General features: G+C 58.6%; 1 protein-coding gene across 3 annotated transcripts; it reads left to right on the forward strand.

Moving 5' to 3' along the window:
- The first annotated feature begins 909 nt into the window (after positions 1-909).
- Positions 910-12,016, forward strand: CLEC18C (C-type lectin domain family 18 member C). Of its 3 annotated transcripts, XM_036088069.2 has the most exons (13): positions 910-1,010; positions 1,184-1,419; positions 1,932-2,023; positions 4,010-4,249; positions 7,320-7,417; positions 7,828-7,949; positions 8,141-8,248; positions 8,862-8,954; positions 9,355-9,461; positions 10,036-10,165; positions 10,467-10,563; positions 11,016-11,107; positions 11,607-12,016. In XM_036088069.2, the coding sequence occupies exons 2-13, from the start codon at positions 1,281-1,283 to the stop codon at positions 11,642-11,644; spliced, it is 1,356 nt and encodes a 451-aa protein (XP_035943962.1). In that variant the 5' UTR covers positions 910-1,010; positions 1,184-1,280; the 3' UTR covers positions 11,645-12,016. The 3 variants fall into 3 exon arrangements, with proteins under 3 accessions (XP_035943962.1, XP_035943963.1, XP_035943964.1); XM_036088070.2 differs by lacking the exon at positions 910-1,010 and having other exon boundaries at positions 1,054-1,419; positions 10,060-10,165; XM_036088071.2 differs by lacking the exons at positions 910-1,010; positions 8,862-8,954 and having other exon boundaries at positions 1,055-1,419.
- Positions 12,017-12,650: the final 634 nt, after the last annotated feature.

Consider the following 12,650-nt stretch of genomic DNA (forward strand, 5'->3'; position numbering starts at 1 on the left):
GGGACACACAACCCCAGGCCAGCTTAGGGGTCCTTATGCCTGGCCCCACCCCCGCCCCATCCCCCAATGCCATGACAATATCCACTTTCCATCTGTTTCTCCCCAGAAAGCCAAGCCCACTTGCATCTCAGCAGTTTCCTGGTAGGTGACACCTGGCTCTGAGAGGGTGCTGGCCTAGAGGTCAGGGGTCACACAAACTCCAGAAGGAGGAAGGAGTTGTTTTCTGAGGCTATCCTTTGTGGTGGGTGAATAACCTTTGATCTGCCCTGAGGTGCGGGGTGGGGGGTGTGAGCATTTGGCGATGGCCTGCAGGATAGCCTCATCTTTTTTAGGAATCATGGGCCACGGTGCAGGCCTGTTTCATTGTATTCTGGTGGGATCGGATCGTGTAGGCCTCAGCCAGGCCCCAAAGCATCACAGCAATGTGCTGCCTGATTGTCTAGAGTCCGACTTGCTCCCAGCAGGACTCCAGTCAGCCAAGGAAATCACGTGCTCTCCTCTGCTCGCCTGGCCCTCTCCTGGCCTGCAGACATGTGGGGGAGGCAGGTCCCCTGGGGCTGGGGCCCAGCCCCCCACACTGCCCAGACGGATACTGCCCAGAGTCCTAAGGCACTCTTTTCCTCCTATAGGTGCAGCCCTAGCCCATTCCCCTACAAACCCAACCCCCCAGGGCCCCCACCCACCGGTGGTACCTGCCTGGTATGTGGTTACCATCCGCCTATGTTTAATTCATGGCTGGGGGCTGGGACAAGCTTCCCAAGAAAGGGAAGAACTCCCCTGGGGTCTTGCCCAGTTCCTGCCTGCCTGCCCCAGGCCTGAGCCTGGGCCTGGGCCTGGGCCTGGGACTGGGCCTAGAAGCTGCCGGTGGGCCTGAAGGTCACTGTCCCAGCCAGGGCACGGCCATCATTTGCTAATCCACCGCCCTGGAATGTCTGTGGGCCAATCAGCAGGGTCTCCCAGGGCTCCCCGAGGGCTCTAATAATCCTGCAATGATTAGCAGGGGCCACAGGGTCAGTGCACACTGCTCGGTTGGTTGTTGTGGGCAGGGCTGCCGGCCAGGCCCTCGGCTGGAGGAGGGAGGGAGCCCTGGGATTGGAGCTGGCTGTCTCTTCATGCCAGTGTCAACGGGAGGCTTTTTGGATACACCGATTATTCACACCAGCCTCCCCCTTTTGTCTGCCAGTCCAGCCTGCCTCCTTGAGATTGTGAGTAGTTCTGTCTAGCCTGGGAAGCAAGCTGGACGGCTGAGCCAGGCCACACCCGGAGCGCCCAACAGGCCCATGCCGTGGCCAGAGCCCTCCGCCAGGCTGGGGGGCCACCGGCCCGGCCTCCTGCCCGTGCTCCTGGCCCTCCTTGGCACGGCCTGGACAGAGGCGCGGCTACTCCCGCTGCAGGAGGATCAGGCTCCAACTCCTGGAGGTAAGGGGCCCCTGGGTGAGGAACGACGCGGAACAGCTATGAGCACCGCAGATCGGTGCCAGGGGCCTTCTGGAAGCCAGTGCCCAGGCCTGAGCTCTGGGCAGGCTAGTGTGGTTTAAAGAGCCCCCCCGCCCCCGCCACCTGGTAGCCCAGGGAACCAAGATGGATGGGGGAGGCTGGGACTGGGGAGCAGGAAGAATGAAGGGGAGTGGACCCAGGCTTGGGGGTCAAGGAGGAATACCAGCCCGGAGTCTGTAGCTGGGGGCCCCAGGACTGCCTCCTCCACACACGCAGCCCGTGGCCCCCTCTCTCTCCTGTTAGCCCAGGCCCCAGCTCAAGGGTCCCTGTACACCTGCCTCTCTCCCAGCCCCCCATGCCACATCAGCTCTTGTTCACTAAGGGCAGGGCTGCCCTCTGAGCTTGCCATGGCGACCCCCACCCCATCAGCCAGGGTCACCCGGGGGGAGCCCAGGTCCTGCTGTACAGGGGCCCGGCCGTATCTCCCGCCCCAGCCCTGAGCAGTAAGGAGGCGTTCCTGCTCCTCTCCGTACATAACCGTCTGCGCAGCCGGGTGCACCCCCCCGCAGCCAACATGCAGAGAATGGTGAGTACCCCGAGGCAGGCCCGCCCAGGGGGTAGCTGGAGGGGCAACCCTGGAGAGGGCTCAGGAGGCCACGCTGGTGGCAGGCGCCCTTCTGCCTGGGCAGAGCAGGGGGCAGCCAGTCACCCTGCCCACTGGGGGGACCATGCCTGGTTGCTAGGGCTCCGCAGCAGCCTGCTTCCCAGAAGGGCAGTCCTTTGGCCTTTCCTCACATCCCATCCCGTTGCCCTGGAGACCAGAAGACATGGAAGAAGCCCCGCAGGAAAGAGAAGCTCCACAAAGGAGTCCCAGCAAGATCAGAGGGGCAGAAGACTGGGAGGGAGAAGCATCCTGCTTGAGGGAGGGGGCTTGAGTGTGATCAGGACCCAGTGCTTCTTCAGGGTTTATCTGGGTGACTAGGAGGGGCCCCTCCAAGGTCCCTGCTCCTTCTCTGGGGGCTGGGGTAGGACGTGCAGAGTCGGTGGTATCATCCAAGGGCCCAGAAACACTGCCCAGCACATGCTAACAGGCCCCGGGGGTGAGGGCAGGATAGTGTGGGGGTGGGCAGGGTTCCCCATGGCTGCCTCCCATAAACTCCTCCAGGCTGGCTCAGTGGTGGTGACCTTGAGAGCTCTCGGGTCAGTTTCCCAGGAGGTGGGGGTGGGGCGGGCCAGCGGGAAGGGGTCGCTTCTCCCCCTTTCTCTGCTCTGTAGAAGTTCTGCCCCTCTTCAGGCCCAGGTCCTGGCTCCCACTGCCCATGCCTCATGCTCCCAGCTCAAGTCCCTGGCGTGGAGGTGCTCCCGCTCATTGGGTCATCAGTGTTGCTGATTTTCATGCGCCTTTGGCCAAAGTCTTAGAAATCAGCATTTCATAAAAGATGAGATGAGAATGGAGCCTCACCACTCAGCCTCTCTCACCTCTGCGAGCCTCTAGGGCTTTTACCCAGTGGAGGCTAAGCCTCTTAGGGTGGTGCAGGGCTGCCAAGGGGCCCCCCCAAGCAGTCCCCACTGCTCCAGTCCTCATCAGAGGTAAAATCAGAACAGCCATCCAGCCCACGGTGGGTCAGGCCGTGAGCACAGCACTCTGCCCCCTGTACCCTTTGAATCTCCACGACAATCTTACCCTCCAGGTACCTTACTGTCCCCATTTCACAGATGAGGATGCTGAGTCTCATGGAGATTAGGGGACTGCTAGAGGCCACACAGCTGGGGTGAGGTGTCTGGGCTGGCCCAGGGCATGGTGATGGGGTGACCCAAGTCTTCTTGATTGCTGAGCCCCTGATTTAAGGAGGGGGACGACTGGCTGGCCGTGGGGGTATAAGGGCAAGTCTGCTGGTGTGTGGGTGGGGAGAGAAGATCAGGGCCACTCCAGGGAATGGTGCTGGCTGGGGCCAAAGCCCTGAGGCCAGGAGCCTCTCTGGTCCTGCTTCCCCGTTGGCACCCCACGCAAGGCCAGGTGGGTGGGGAGGACAAGACAAAGCAGCCTGGCTGCTAAGGCCCTTTTGCATCAACGAAAAGCCAGATGGAAGCAACCAAGCCTTCCTGACAATGGCTAGAGCCAGTTGTACCTTACGGCAAACACAAAACCAGTTTGAATGCCTTGGGCCCTGCCCCGGGCTCACATTACCAGACAGAAAAATCTACCACAGAAGCCCATCCCATCACCCAGGCTGGCACAGCTCAGGAATACCCATCCCCCTCTGGGGTGGTGCCTAGGGCAGGGCCGAAGGGTGCCCACACTGGGGTCAGGAGGACGGAAGCTCTCAGTCCCGCCTGAGCCAGGCTCCGGGTCAGGTGCCCAGACCTCGCTGGTGCTTTTACCAACACATCTCCGAGAGCTCCTTGCAGGTCCGGTCTGACCTTCCCTGGCCCCGGGGTGAAGTGGGCGAAACAAGACTCCCCGTCCAGTGCTCTCAGCATGAACCCCGCACCTGGGGGTGGGGGAGGGAGTGGGATCACTAAGGCATGGCCCAAAGGTCCCCGCTGACATCTCTATTTGTGCGGCCCCCAGGACTGGAGTGACAGCCTGGCCCGATGGGCTCAGGCCAGGGCGGCCGTCTGCGGTGCCCCAGCCCGGAACCCCGCGTCAGCACCTCGGGCCCCGCAGCAGGTGGGCTGGAACGTGCAGCTGCTGCCCGCGGGCTCGGCGTCTTTCGTCGGCGTGGTGGGCCTGTGGTTCGCAGAGGGGGGTTGGTACAGCCACGCGGCAGCTGAGTGTGCCCGCAACACCACCTGCGCCCACTACACTCAGGTGAGGCTGTAGGCCGGCCCCCGGGCCCCCAGGGTCGGCTCAGAAGGGCGACGGGCCGTCTTCACATTGGTGGCTACTCTTCCAACGATCTGTAGACTTTTCCTTTTTTCAACTCTAAGTATGAACTATTTCAAACGTAAATCTAGTAACGGACTCCCTTTTACCCACCACCTACATTTAGAAAATGTTTAACTTTATTTGTTCTCATCTCTTAAGAAAAAACCAGCAACTAGGGGCGCCTGGGTGGCTCAGTCGTTAAGCATCTGCTTTCGGCTCAGGTCATGATCCCAGGCTCCTGGGATCGAGCCCCGCGTCGGGCTCCCTGCTCGGTGGGGAGCCTGCTTCTCCCTCTTCTCCCTGCTCATACTCTCTCTCGCTACCTCTGTTGCTCTCCCTCTCTCAAATAAATAAATATAAATCTTTAAAAAATAAAAAAAAAGAACATAAAAAAATAATAGAGTAAACTGAATAAAGTAGGAGAAAGTAAATAATGGGGGTGCCTGGTTCACTTAGACAGTGGAGCATGCGACTCTTGATCTCATGGTCATGAGTTCGAGCCCCATGTTTCTTAGATTACTAAGAAAAATAAATAAAATTTAAAAAACAGAAAGTAAATAATAAAAATAAGAGCAGAACGTCAGTTAAGCGTCCGATTCTTGGTTTCGGCTCAGGTCATGATCTCGGGGTTGTGAGATAGAGCCCCGGGTTGAGCTCTGGGCTCAGCACAGGGTCTGCTTGGGATTTTTCCTCTCCCTCTGCTCTTCCCCCTGCTTGCTCTCTCTCTCAAATAAATAAATAAATAAATAAATAATTTAAAAAAATATTTCCTGGGACACCTGGGTGACTCAGTCGGTTAAGCATCTGCCTTTGGCTCAGGTCATGATCCCAGGGTCCTGGGATCGAGTTCCGCATCGGGCTCCCTGCTCAGCTAGGAGCCTGCTTCTCCCTCTGCCTGCCGCTCCCCCTGCTTGTGTGATCTTGCTCGCTCTCTTGCTCTCTCTCGGACAAATAAATAAATAAAATCTAAAAAAAAAAAATTTCCTGTGTCTGTAGCTAGGTCCTTTTAAAATTATCAGCTTTGTTTATTTGCACGTTCTCTCTTTCATTCTTTACCAGTCTTCCCAGAGATGTATCTATTTTAACAAATCAGCTTTTGTTTGTTTTTATCCTCTTTTTTCTTTTTTAAAAATTTCTGCTCTTATCTTTATTATTTACTTACTTTTTTTAAGTTTATGTATTTTAACGGGGTGCCCCCATTATTTACTTTCTTTTACTTTATTCAGTTTACTCTATTATTTTTTTATATTCGATCCCAGGACCCTGGGATCATGACCTGAGCCTAAGGCAAATGCTTAACTGACTGAGCCACCCAGGTTCCCCTTTACTTCTTTTTTTTATTATTATTTGGGGGGGGGGAGGGGCAGAGGGAGAGAGAAATTCTCCAGCAGACTCCCCGCTGAGTGCAGAGCCTGACATGGGGCTTGATCCCAAGACCCTGAGATCATGACCTGAGATGAAATTAAGAGTCAGATGCTTAACCAACTGAGCCACCCAGGCGCCCCAACCTTTCCTTACTTCTAAGTTATTTGCTTGAGATTTTATTGCATTGAATTTATAGAATGCAGCCCATGGGATATTGTTCCTTTGGTTTTTCTTGAATCTTGCTTTGTGGTTAAGTGAGGGGTCAATGTTTGCAAAAGTTTCATGCATTCCTAAAGAGAATGTATGTTCTCCAATGACCGAGTACGTCTGTCCGTGTCTCCCTACTTCACAGCTGTCCTTTTTTTTTTTTTTTTTTAAAGATTTTATTTATTTGACAGAGAGAGACACAGCGAGAGAGGGAACACAGCAGGGGGAGTGGGAGAGGGAGAAGCAGGCTTCCCGTGGAGCTGGGAGCCCGATGCGGGGCTTGATCCCAGGACCCCAGGATCATGACCTGAGCCGAAGGCAGACGCTTAACGACTGAGCCACCCAGGCGCCCCACAGCTGTCCTTTTGAACACTGCAAGAGTTCGCCTAACCATCCCCCTGTATTGACTATGCTGTTTCCAAGCTGTCCCTGATTTTAAGATTTTCAGTCCAAGTGTTGAATACTATCAGAGACCTGTACCTGTTAGCTTTTGTTGCATGACACACTACCCCAAAGTTTAGCATCCTATGATTCTGTAGGTTGGCAATTTGGGCTGGGCCCAGTGGGGAGGTTCTTCTGGTCTTTGCTGGGCCCATGAGCGAGTGTGGTCAGCCACTGTGTGGGCTGGGAGTGGGCTGTCTAGTGGGCTCACCTCAGCTGGCTCACCTCTGCCTGTGGGGTCTCCAGGCCTAGGTTCAAAACCAGCTCAATATCATTTTTTTAAAATGACTTTATTTATTTGAGAGAGAGAGCACACACGCACGCGCGCGTGTACACACACACACACACACACACAAAGCTGCGGGAGGGGCAGAAGGAGAACCAGAGAATCCCAAGCGGACTCTGCCCTGAGCCTGGAGCCTGACACAGGGCTCGATCTCACAACCTTGAGATCATGACCTGAGCCGAAACCGAGAGTCGGACGCTTAACCGACTGAGCCACGCAGGCGCCCCCAGCTCCATATCACTTCTGCTGCATTCTGTTGGCCACTGCAAACCACGGGCCCAGCATGATTCAAGGTTGGAAAAGAGAGTCCTCCTCTTATTGCAAAGAAATGCAAAGGCACGTTTAAAAGTGGGCTGTAGGGAGGAGGGAAGGGTTGTAGCCACGTATGCGATCTGTCGCAAGGCCTTTGAGGTCCAAGACTTTCTTTTGCCACTCTCCCCCCCATCCACAGTTCTCTCCTTTCTTCAGGTATCTGCTGATCCAAACCTCTCCACCCCCCCCCACCCAGAAAGCCTTCCTGGGCTATCCCTGCCTGTCCTCATAGCTCTGCCCAGCACAGCACTGCTCCTGAGGCCCCGAGGGAGCTCTGTCTGCCTCGTTTGGGGCACAGGCTGTGTCTCCCCTACCCAGGCAAGCATCATCAGTGTTGTCGGCCCCCAGACTGGGAGTGGGGGGGGCCCGTGATAGGGTTTCTGAGCCACCGTGTCTCCTCAGCTCGTGTGGGCCACGTCGAGCCAGCTGGGCTGTGGGCGGCATCGGTGCTCTGGGGCCCAGGCAGAGATGGAAGCCTTCGTCTGCGCCTACTCTCCCGGGTGAGCCCCCACCACGGCAGCACACTGCCATCCACCGCTGGGCTGTGGGCTGGGGGATACTTTCACCCAGGCTAGAACGCTCAGCCACCCCCTCAAAGGCCTTCACCCCTGGGTCTGCACCCTCACGGGGAGAGGGAAGGAGGAAAGGGAGAGGGTGTGGAAGTGGGCAGCCCCCGAGATTCCAGCCAAGCCGAATGTGGCCCCTCCTTGGCAGCACCATTCTGCTTTGCCCGGTGGAAGAACGGAGTATTCGTATTAGTTTGGAGGCCATCTGTCCTTTCCTAGGACATCTCCCCAGCTCCCCCAGCTCCCTGACTCCCTGGGTGGGCCAGACGGAGCTGAAGGGGCCGGTGGGGCAGACAGCAAGGCCCCCCCCCGCCCTTGCAGCCCTCTGGTGCTTGCTCTCACAGAGGCAACTGGGAGGTAAACGGGAAGACAATCGTCCCCTATAAGAAGGGCTCCTGGTGTTCGCTGTGCACGGCCAGTGTTTCCGGCTGCTTCAAAGCCTGGGACCACGCAGGGGGGCTCTGTGGTAAGCGCCCCACCCTGCCTGCCTCCTGCTGGGGCAGGGGGTGCAAGACAGCTCGATGTGGGGAGCCTCGTGGAGGGTGGCAGCAGCCACTGGGACTGTCCTCGAAGCCCTGGCCCTTGGCACTAGGGGAGGCAGCCGCCTGGCCTGCCTGAAGGAGGGCCCCCTCTCAGAGTTCACCCTCGTCTGACCAGAGGTCCCCAGGAACCCATGTCGTATGAGCTGCCGGAACCGTGGCCATCTCAACATCAGCACCTGCCACTGCCATTGTCCCCCCGGCTACACAGGCAGATACTGCCAAGGTGAGGAGCACCCGGAGCCCCAGGTCACAACTGCCCGGGGGCCCCGTGAGTGAAGCCCGGGCCAGGGCCCAGGCAGGCAGCCACAGGGCTGAGGAGGGACACACATGCTAGCGTGGTGTGTCCAGGGGCCGTGTGGCACCCGCTGAGAGTGTGTGGAGAGAGTCCTGAGGGAGTGGGTGGCTACTGACCAGGTACTTGCTGATCTGAACACCGCATGTAGTCATTCAACCACCAGCCTGAGCACCTGCCGGACCCTGAGCCGTGTAGGGGATTCAAAGTGGAATCAGGTTTGGCCCTTAGGCCCTGGGATGGCAGGAGGAGCACATTACCAGGATCTAGAAGTAGACTCTGGTCCTGCTCTCCCCCTCCCAGCTCTGTGACCACAGGCAGGTCATCCCCCCAAACCCCAATTTTCTTCTCTCTATGATGGAGATCAAATCGGACACCAAGCATAGCAGCAGTTGGAAGCCCTGCTGGGGTTCCATCCTTGAGGGTCTTTCTTGTCACGGTTGGCCATTCCCCACACTCCAAGGCCTGTGAGGGGCAGCACGGGGTCCGGGGGCTGCGGGCTGAGCTCCGTCCTCTCCCCCCACCCCCACCCCACCCCGGGCAGTGCGGTGCAGCGTGCGGTGCGTGCATGGCCGGTTCCGGGAGGAGGAGTGTTCCTGTGTCTGTGATGTTGGCTATGGGGGAGCCCAGTGTGCCAGTGAGTCCTGCCCCGAGGTCCCCCGATGATGAGCCAGGCCACCCCCTGGGAGCCCCTCACCAGGGTGCTGCATCCGGCTCAGACCGGCGCACGGGAGCCCACGGGCCACATCTCTTCCTGACTCCCTGTTCAGTCCCATCACGTTTGGTAGCTTGAAACCAGCCACGGTGGGGGTATTCACACCACAGAAATTGGCAAATGCCACAAATCTTTTTTTTGTTGTTACGAGAGAGCAAGCTGGATGTTACACATTCCCCAGCATGCCACCAACTCCCACCCACCCTCCAGCTTGGAGAGGGTGGCCAGAAGAAGGGGCTTCTTGAGCTTAGCTCCCTGGCAGGGTGGAAGGCGTGATGGGTCTGAGTCCCCCCCACGCATAGTCAGGCTCCCCTGTCCCCAGCCAAGGTGCACTTTCCCTTCCACACTTGTGACCTGAGGATCGACGGAGACTGCTTCCTGGTGTCTTCGGAGGCAGACACCTACTATGGAGCCAAGATGAAATGCCAGGTGACGGTGGACCCCTGCCTTCCCAGGGACCCCCAGGGTCTCAAGCGAGGGTCTTCATGGAGGGACCTCGGACTAAGAGATGGTTCCTTCGATTTCTCCTGCCCTGACTCTGGTCATTACTCTAAAGCAGGGGTCACAAACTCAGAGGCCCATGGAAGCCAGGAGGTCACTGAATGAGCTGAGGGACGCAGGGGGGGAGGCCCTGCCCAGCCCCCCTCTAAGGAGCCGTCCTGATTCAGCTCTAGCTGCTGGCTGCCAGGCAGGTAGCCGAGTTCAGGGAGGCCAGAACTTGGGATTTTTCAAGAGAATCAGAAATTCAGATTTTCGCTGGGATCTCTTGATGTATTAATGTTGGCAACCGATTCCAATGTATTCAGGACACTGAACACATGAAACAAAAACCTCCCCAGGGCAGGGCGCCCGGGCCCAGAGAGAGAAGATGCAGGGAGGGGATGCTACGAAGCAGGAGGCTGTGGGGTGGGGGAGAGGACATCCCTGGCTGTGGCGGGACGGGCGGGACGGGCTGGCCTGAGCTCTGGGGCCCTACCAGTGTGACCTGGAGTGGGGGTTATAGGGAAAGGGCGGGGTGCTAGCGCAGATCGAGAGCCAGAAAGTGCAGGACATCCTCGCCTTCTACCTGGGCCGCCTGGAGACCACCAACGAGGTGACTGACAGTGACTTTGAGACCAGGAACTTCTGGATCGGTGAGTGCTTGGCTGGTTGGGGGTGCAGGAATCTGGGCAGTGAAAACCCACCAGCAGACAGTAAGGGTGCGGTGGGGGCTGGGGGCCCAGAAGGGGACTGGCAACTTCCTTCCCTGGGGAGAGCACGGAAGGGAGGGAGAGGGAGAGTCACCAGGGGCTGGAAGAGCTAGGAAGGGGGTTAAGGGCTGGCAGCCGAAAGGGCCTTAGGCGGCAGGCTCCAAGCTCAGGGCGCTCCTCTCAGGGAACCTGGGCTCTGAGTGGGGCCCTGGGTGGTGGACCAACCTTAGTTGCCATGGCCCAGGGCTCACCTACAAGACCACCAAGGACTCCTTCCGCTGGACCACGGGGGAGCACCAGTCCTTCACCAGTTTTGCTTTTGGGCAGCCTGACAATCAGGGGTGAGTCTGGGGTGCCCTCCCTCCCCTGGGCTCCCTCTCTCACCTGGGCCCTTGGCTGAGCCTTCAGATGCCACTGAAGACCCTCCACCCAGCCCGCTGCCTGGCTGAGTCCCCTAAGGGCCTGGGCCTCCCCCGGTGCCCAGGAAGTCCAGGCACGGCTGGGTGCGGCACGGTGCTGAGCTGAGGCACACCCCGGCCTCCACAGGCTCACACAGAGGAGAGGGAACTCCAGAAGGCTTCATCCACCATCCGCTCAGCGGTCCCTCCATCCCTCTTCTTGAGAAGAGCGGCTGAGGCCTGGGGAGCAGGCATGGGAGCTGGGGGGTGGGTCTGGCTCCTGGAGGCCCCATCTGTGGGCCGGGGCTCTTAGACACAGGGGGGCCTGCTGGCGTGGAAGATGGAAGCCTACTTTCATTGCCCCACGCTGAGCACCCAGCATCTCGGCCTGGCAGGTTCGGCAACTGTGTGGAGTTACAGGCGTCCGCCGCCTTCAACTGGAACGACCAGCGCTGCAAAACCCGAAACCGTTACATCTGCCAGTTTGGTGAGGGCCCCCTCACAGCTCCCCTCTTCTGGTCCCTGCTGGCCCGCTCCAGGGGCTGGGATGTCCAGGTCACAGACCCACAAAGTGTCTGAGCATGCAGGGCCGCCGGGGAAGTCCTGCTCGGCGCTCTGAGCTGCCTGCGGGCCCCTGAGGCCCGGGGAAAAGAGAGAAGCCCAGCCTCACGAAGCACGTCCATGCGGCGGACTGGAAAAACAGCCTGGCCAGGGATTTCTCCACGGTCCCTTTCCCCCTGTCACCAAAGCTGCTACTTAGGGACCTGTTGGGTTCACCAGTGCTCCCTGATTCCCTAGAGCCCGGTGAACTGTGGCAGGGAACAGAGGGGAAATGTGGCCCAGAACCCGCCCCCAGCGGCACCTGCTGGAAAGATCTGGAGCTCCACGTGGGAGCATAGCCATTTCAGGACCAACTGCAGAAAGGTCCCCATCCTAGGACTGCCCAGGCTGCCACTGACCCTCGTTCTGTCCGGCTTCCTTTCCAGCTGAGGAGCACATTTCCCGGTGGGACCCGGGACCCTGAGACTCGGCCGTGACCCCCTGCCAGCACCCGGATGCACAGCCGCGCTCACCCAGCTGCCCACCTGTCTGGAACAAGGGCCAGGCCAGGACTGCAAGCCAGCATCCAAAGACGTCTCAGAGAGACCCGGCAGGAAGGGAGGCAGGGGGTACAAGTCAGGCCCAGAGGGAGTCTGCCATAGGGGGAGGGGAGCCGGGGCCCCTCAGCCTGCTGTTGATTGGGAAGGTGGGTGTCAGTTAGGCGCCCAAACAGGAGGCAGGGCCAGCAGCCAGAAGAGACCACTCTCCTCCATGGTCGCCAGACCCTCTGGGGCAGATGGAGGTTCCTCACTGCCCAGGGTGCACCCCACAAAGGATTAAACTAAGTTATGAATCAGCCGGACTTGCGACTGCTTGTTTTGAAGGGGAATCAGCCGACCAGAATGATCCTGGGAAGACCAGAGGATGCCTGAGAGGCTTCACAGCTGGCTGCCCACTACCCACCCCTTCCCTGCCCACCCACGTGACCCAGGCCACCTTCTGGAAGCTTTCCAGTCTTAGCCCCTGAGTGATGCACAGATTTAGAAGCTTTGTTTGCCTCCCTAACTTCCTGCTCCAGCTCCTCTCACCACTGGCTCTGTGGGCTTTGTGCTTCTGCTGACAGCCTCTCCCTGTAGACACTATGCGGGCTCCTGCGTGGTCCGCAGGAACTTAGTGATTGTCTGAACGGGGGGGGGGGGGGGGGGGTGTCGTGGCCCTGGCTCCCTCCGCTCCCTACAGTGGTGAGAGGGGCCGTGTGGGCAGGTGAGCGCTGGGAGGTGCCCTCATCAGGGTCTGGGAAGCACCCTGGCCCATTTGCACACTGTGATGTGTGGAGACGCTTTGCTGGTTGGAGGTGGGAGTGTGGCCCGGGACCATGGAACGGGGACAAGTGTAGCAGCCACACTTTTTATCGTGGTTGCAACCAGGAGAAACACAGAAACAGCTCTGACTAACCATGGCAGAAAAGGAATTTATCAAAAACAATGACT

Source organism: Halichoerus grypus, chromosome 15 (assembly GCF_964656455.1).
Source record: "Halichoerus grypus chromosome 15, mHalGry1.hap1.1, whole genome shotgun sequence".
NCBI lineage: Eukaryota > Metazoa > Chordata > Mammalia > Carnivora > Phocidae > Halichoerus > Halichoerus grypus.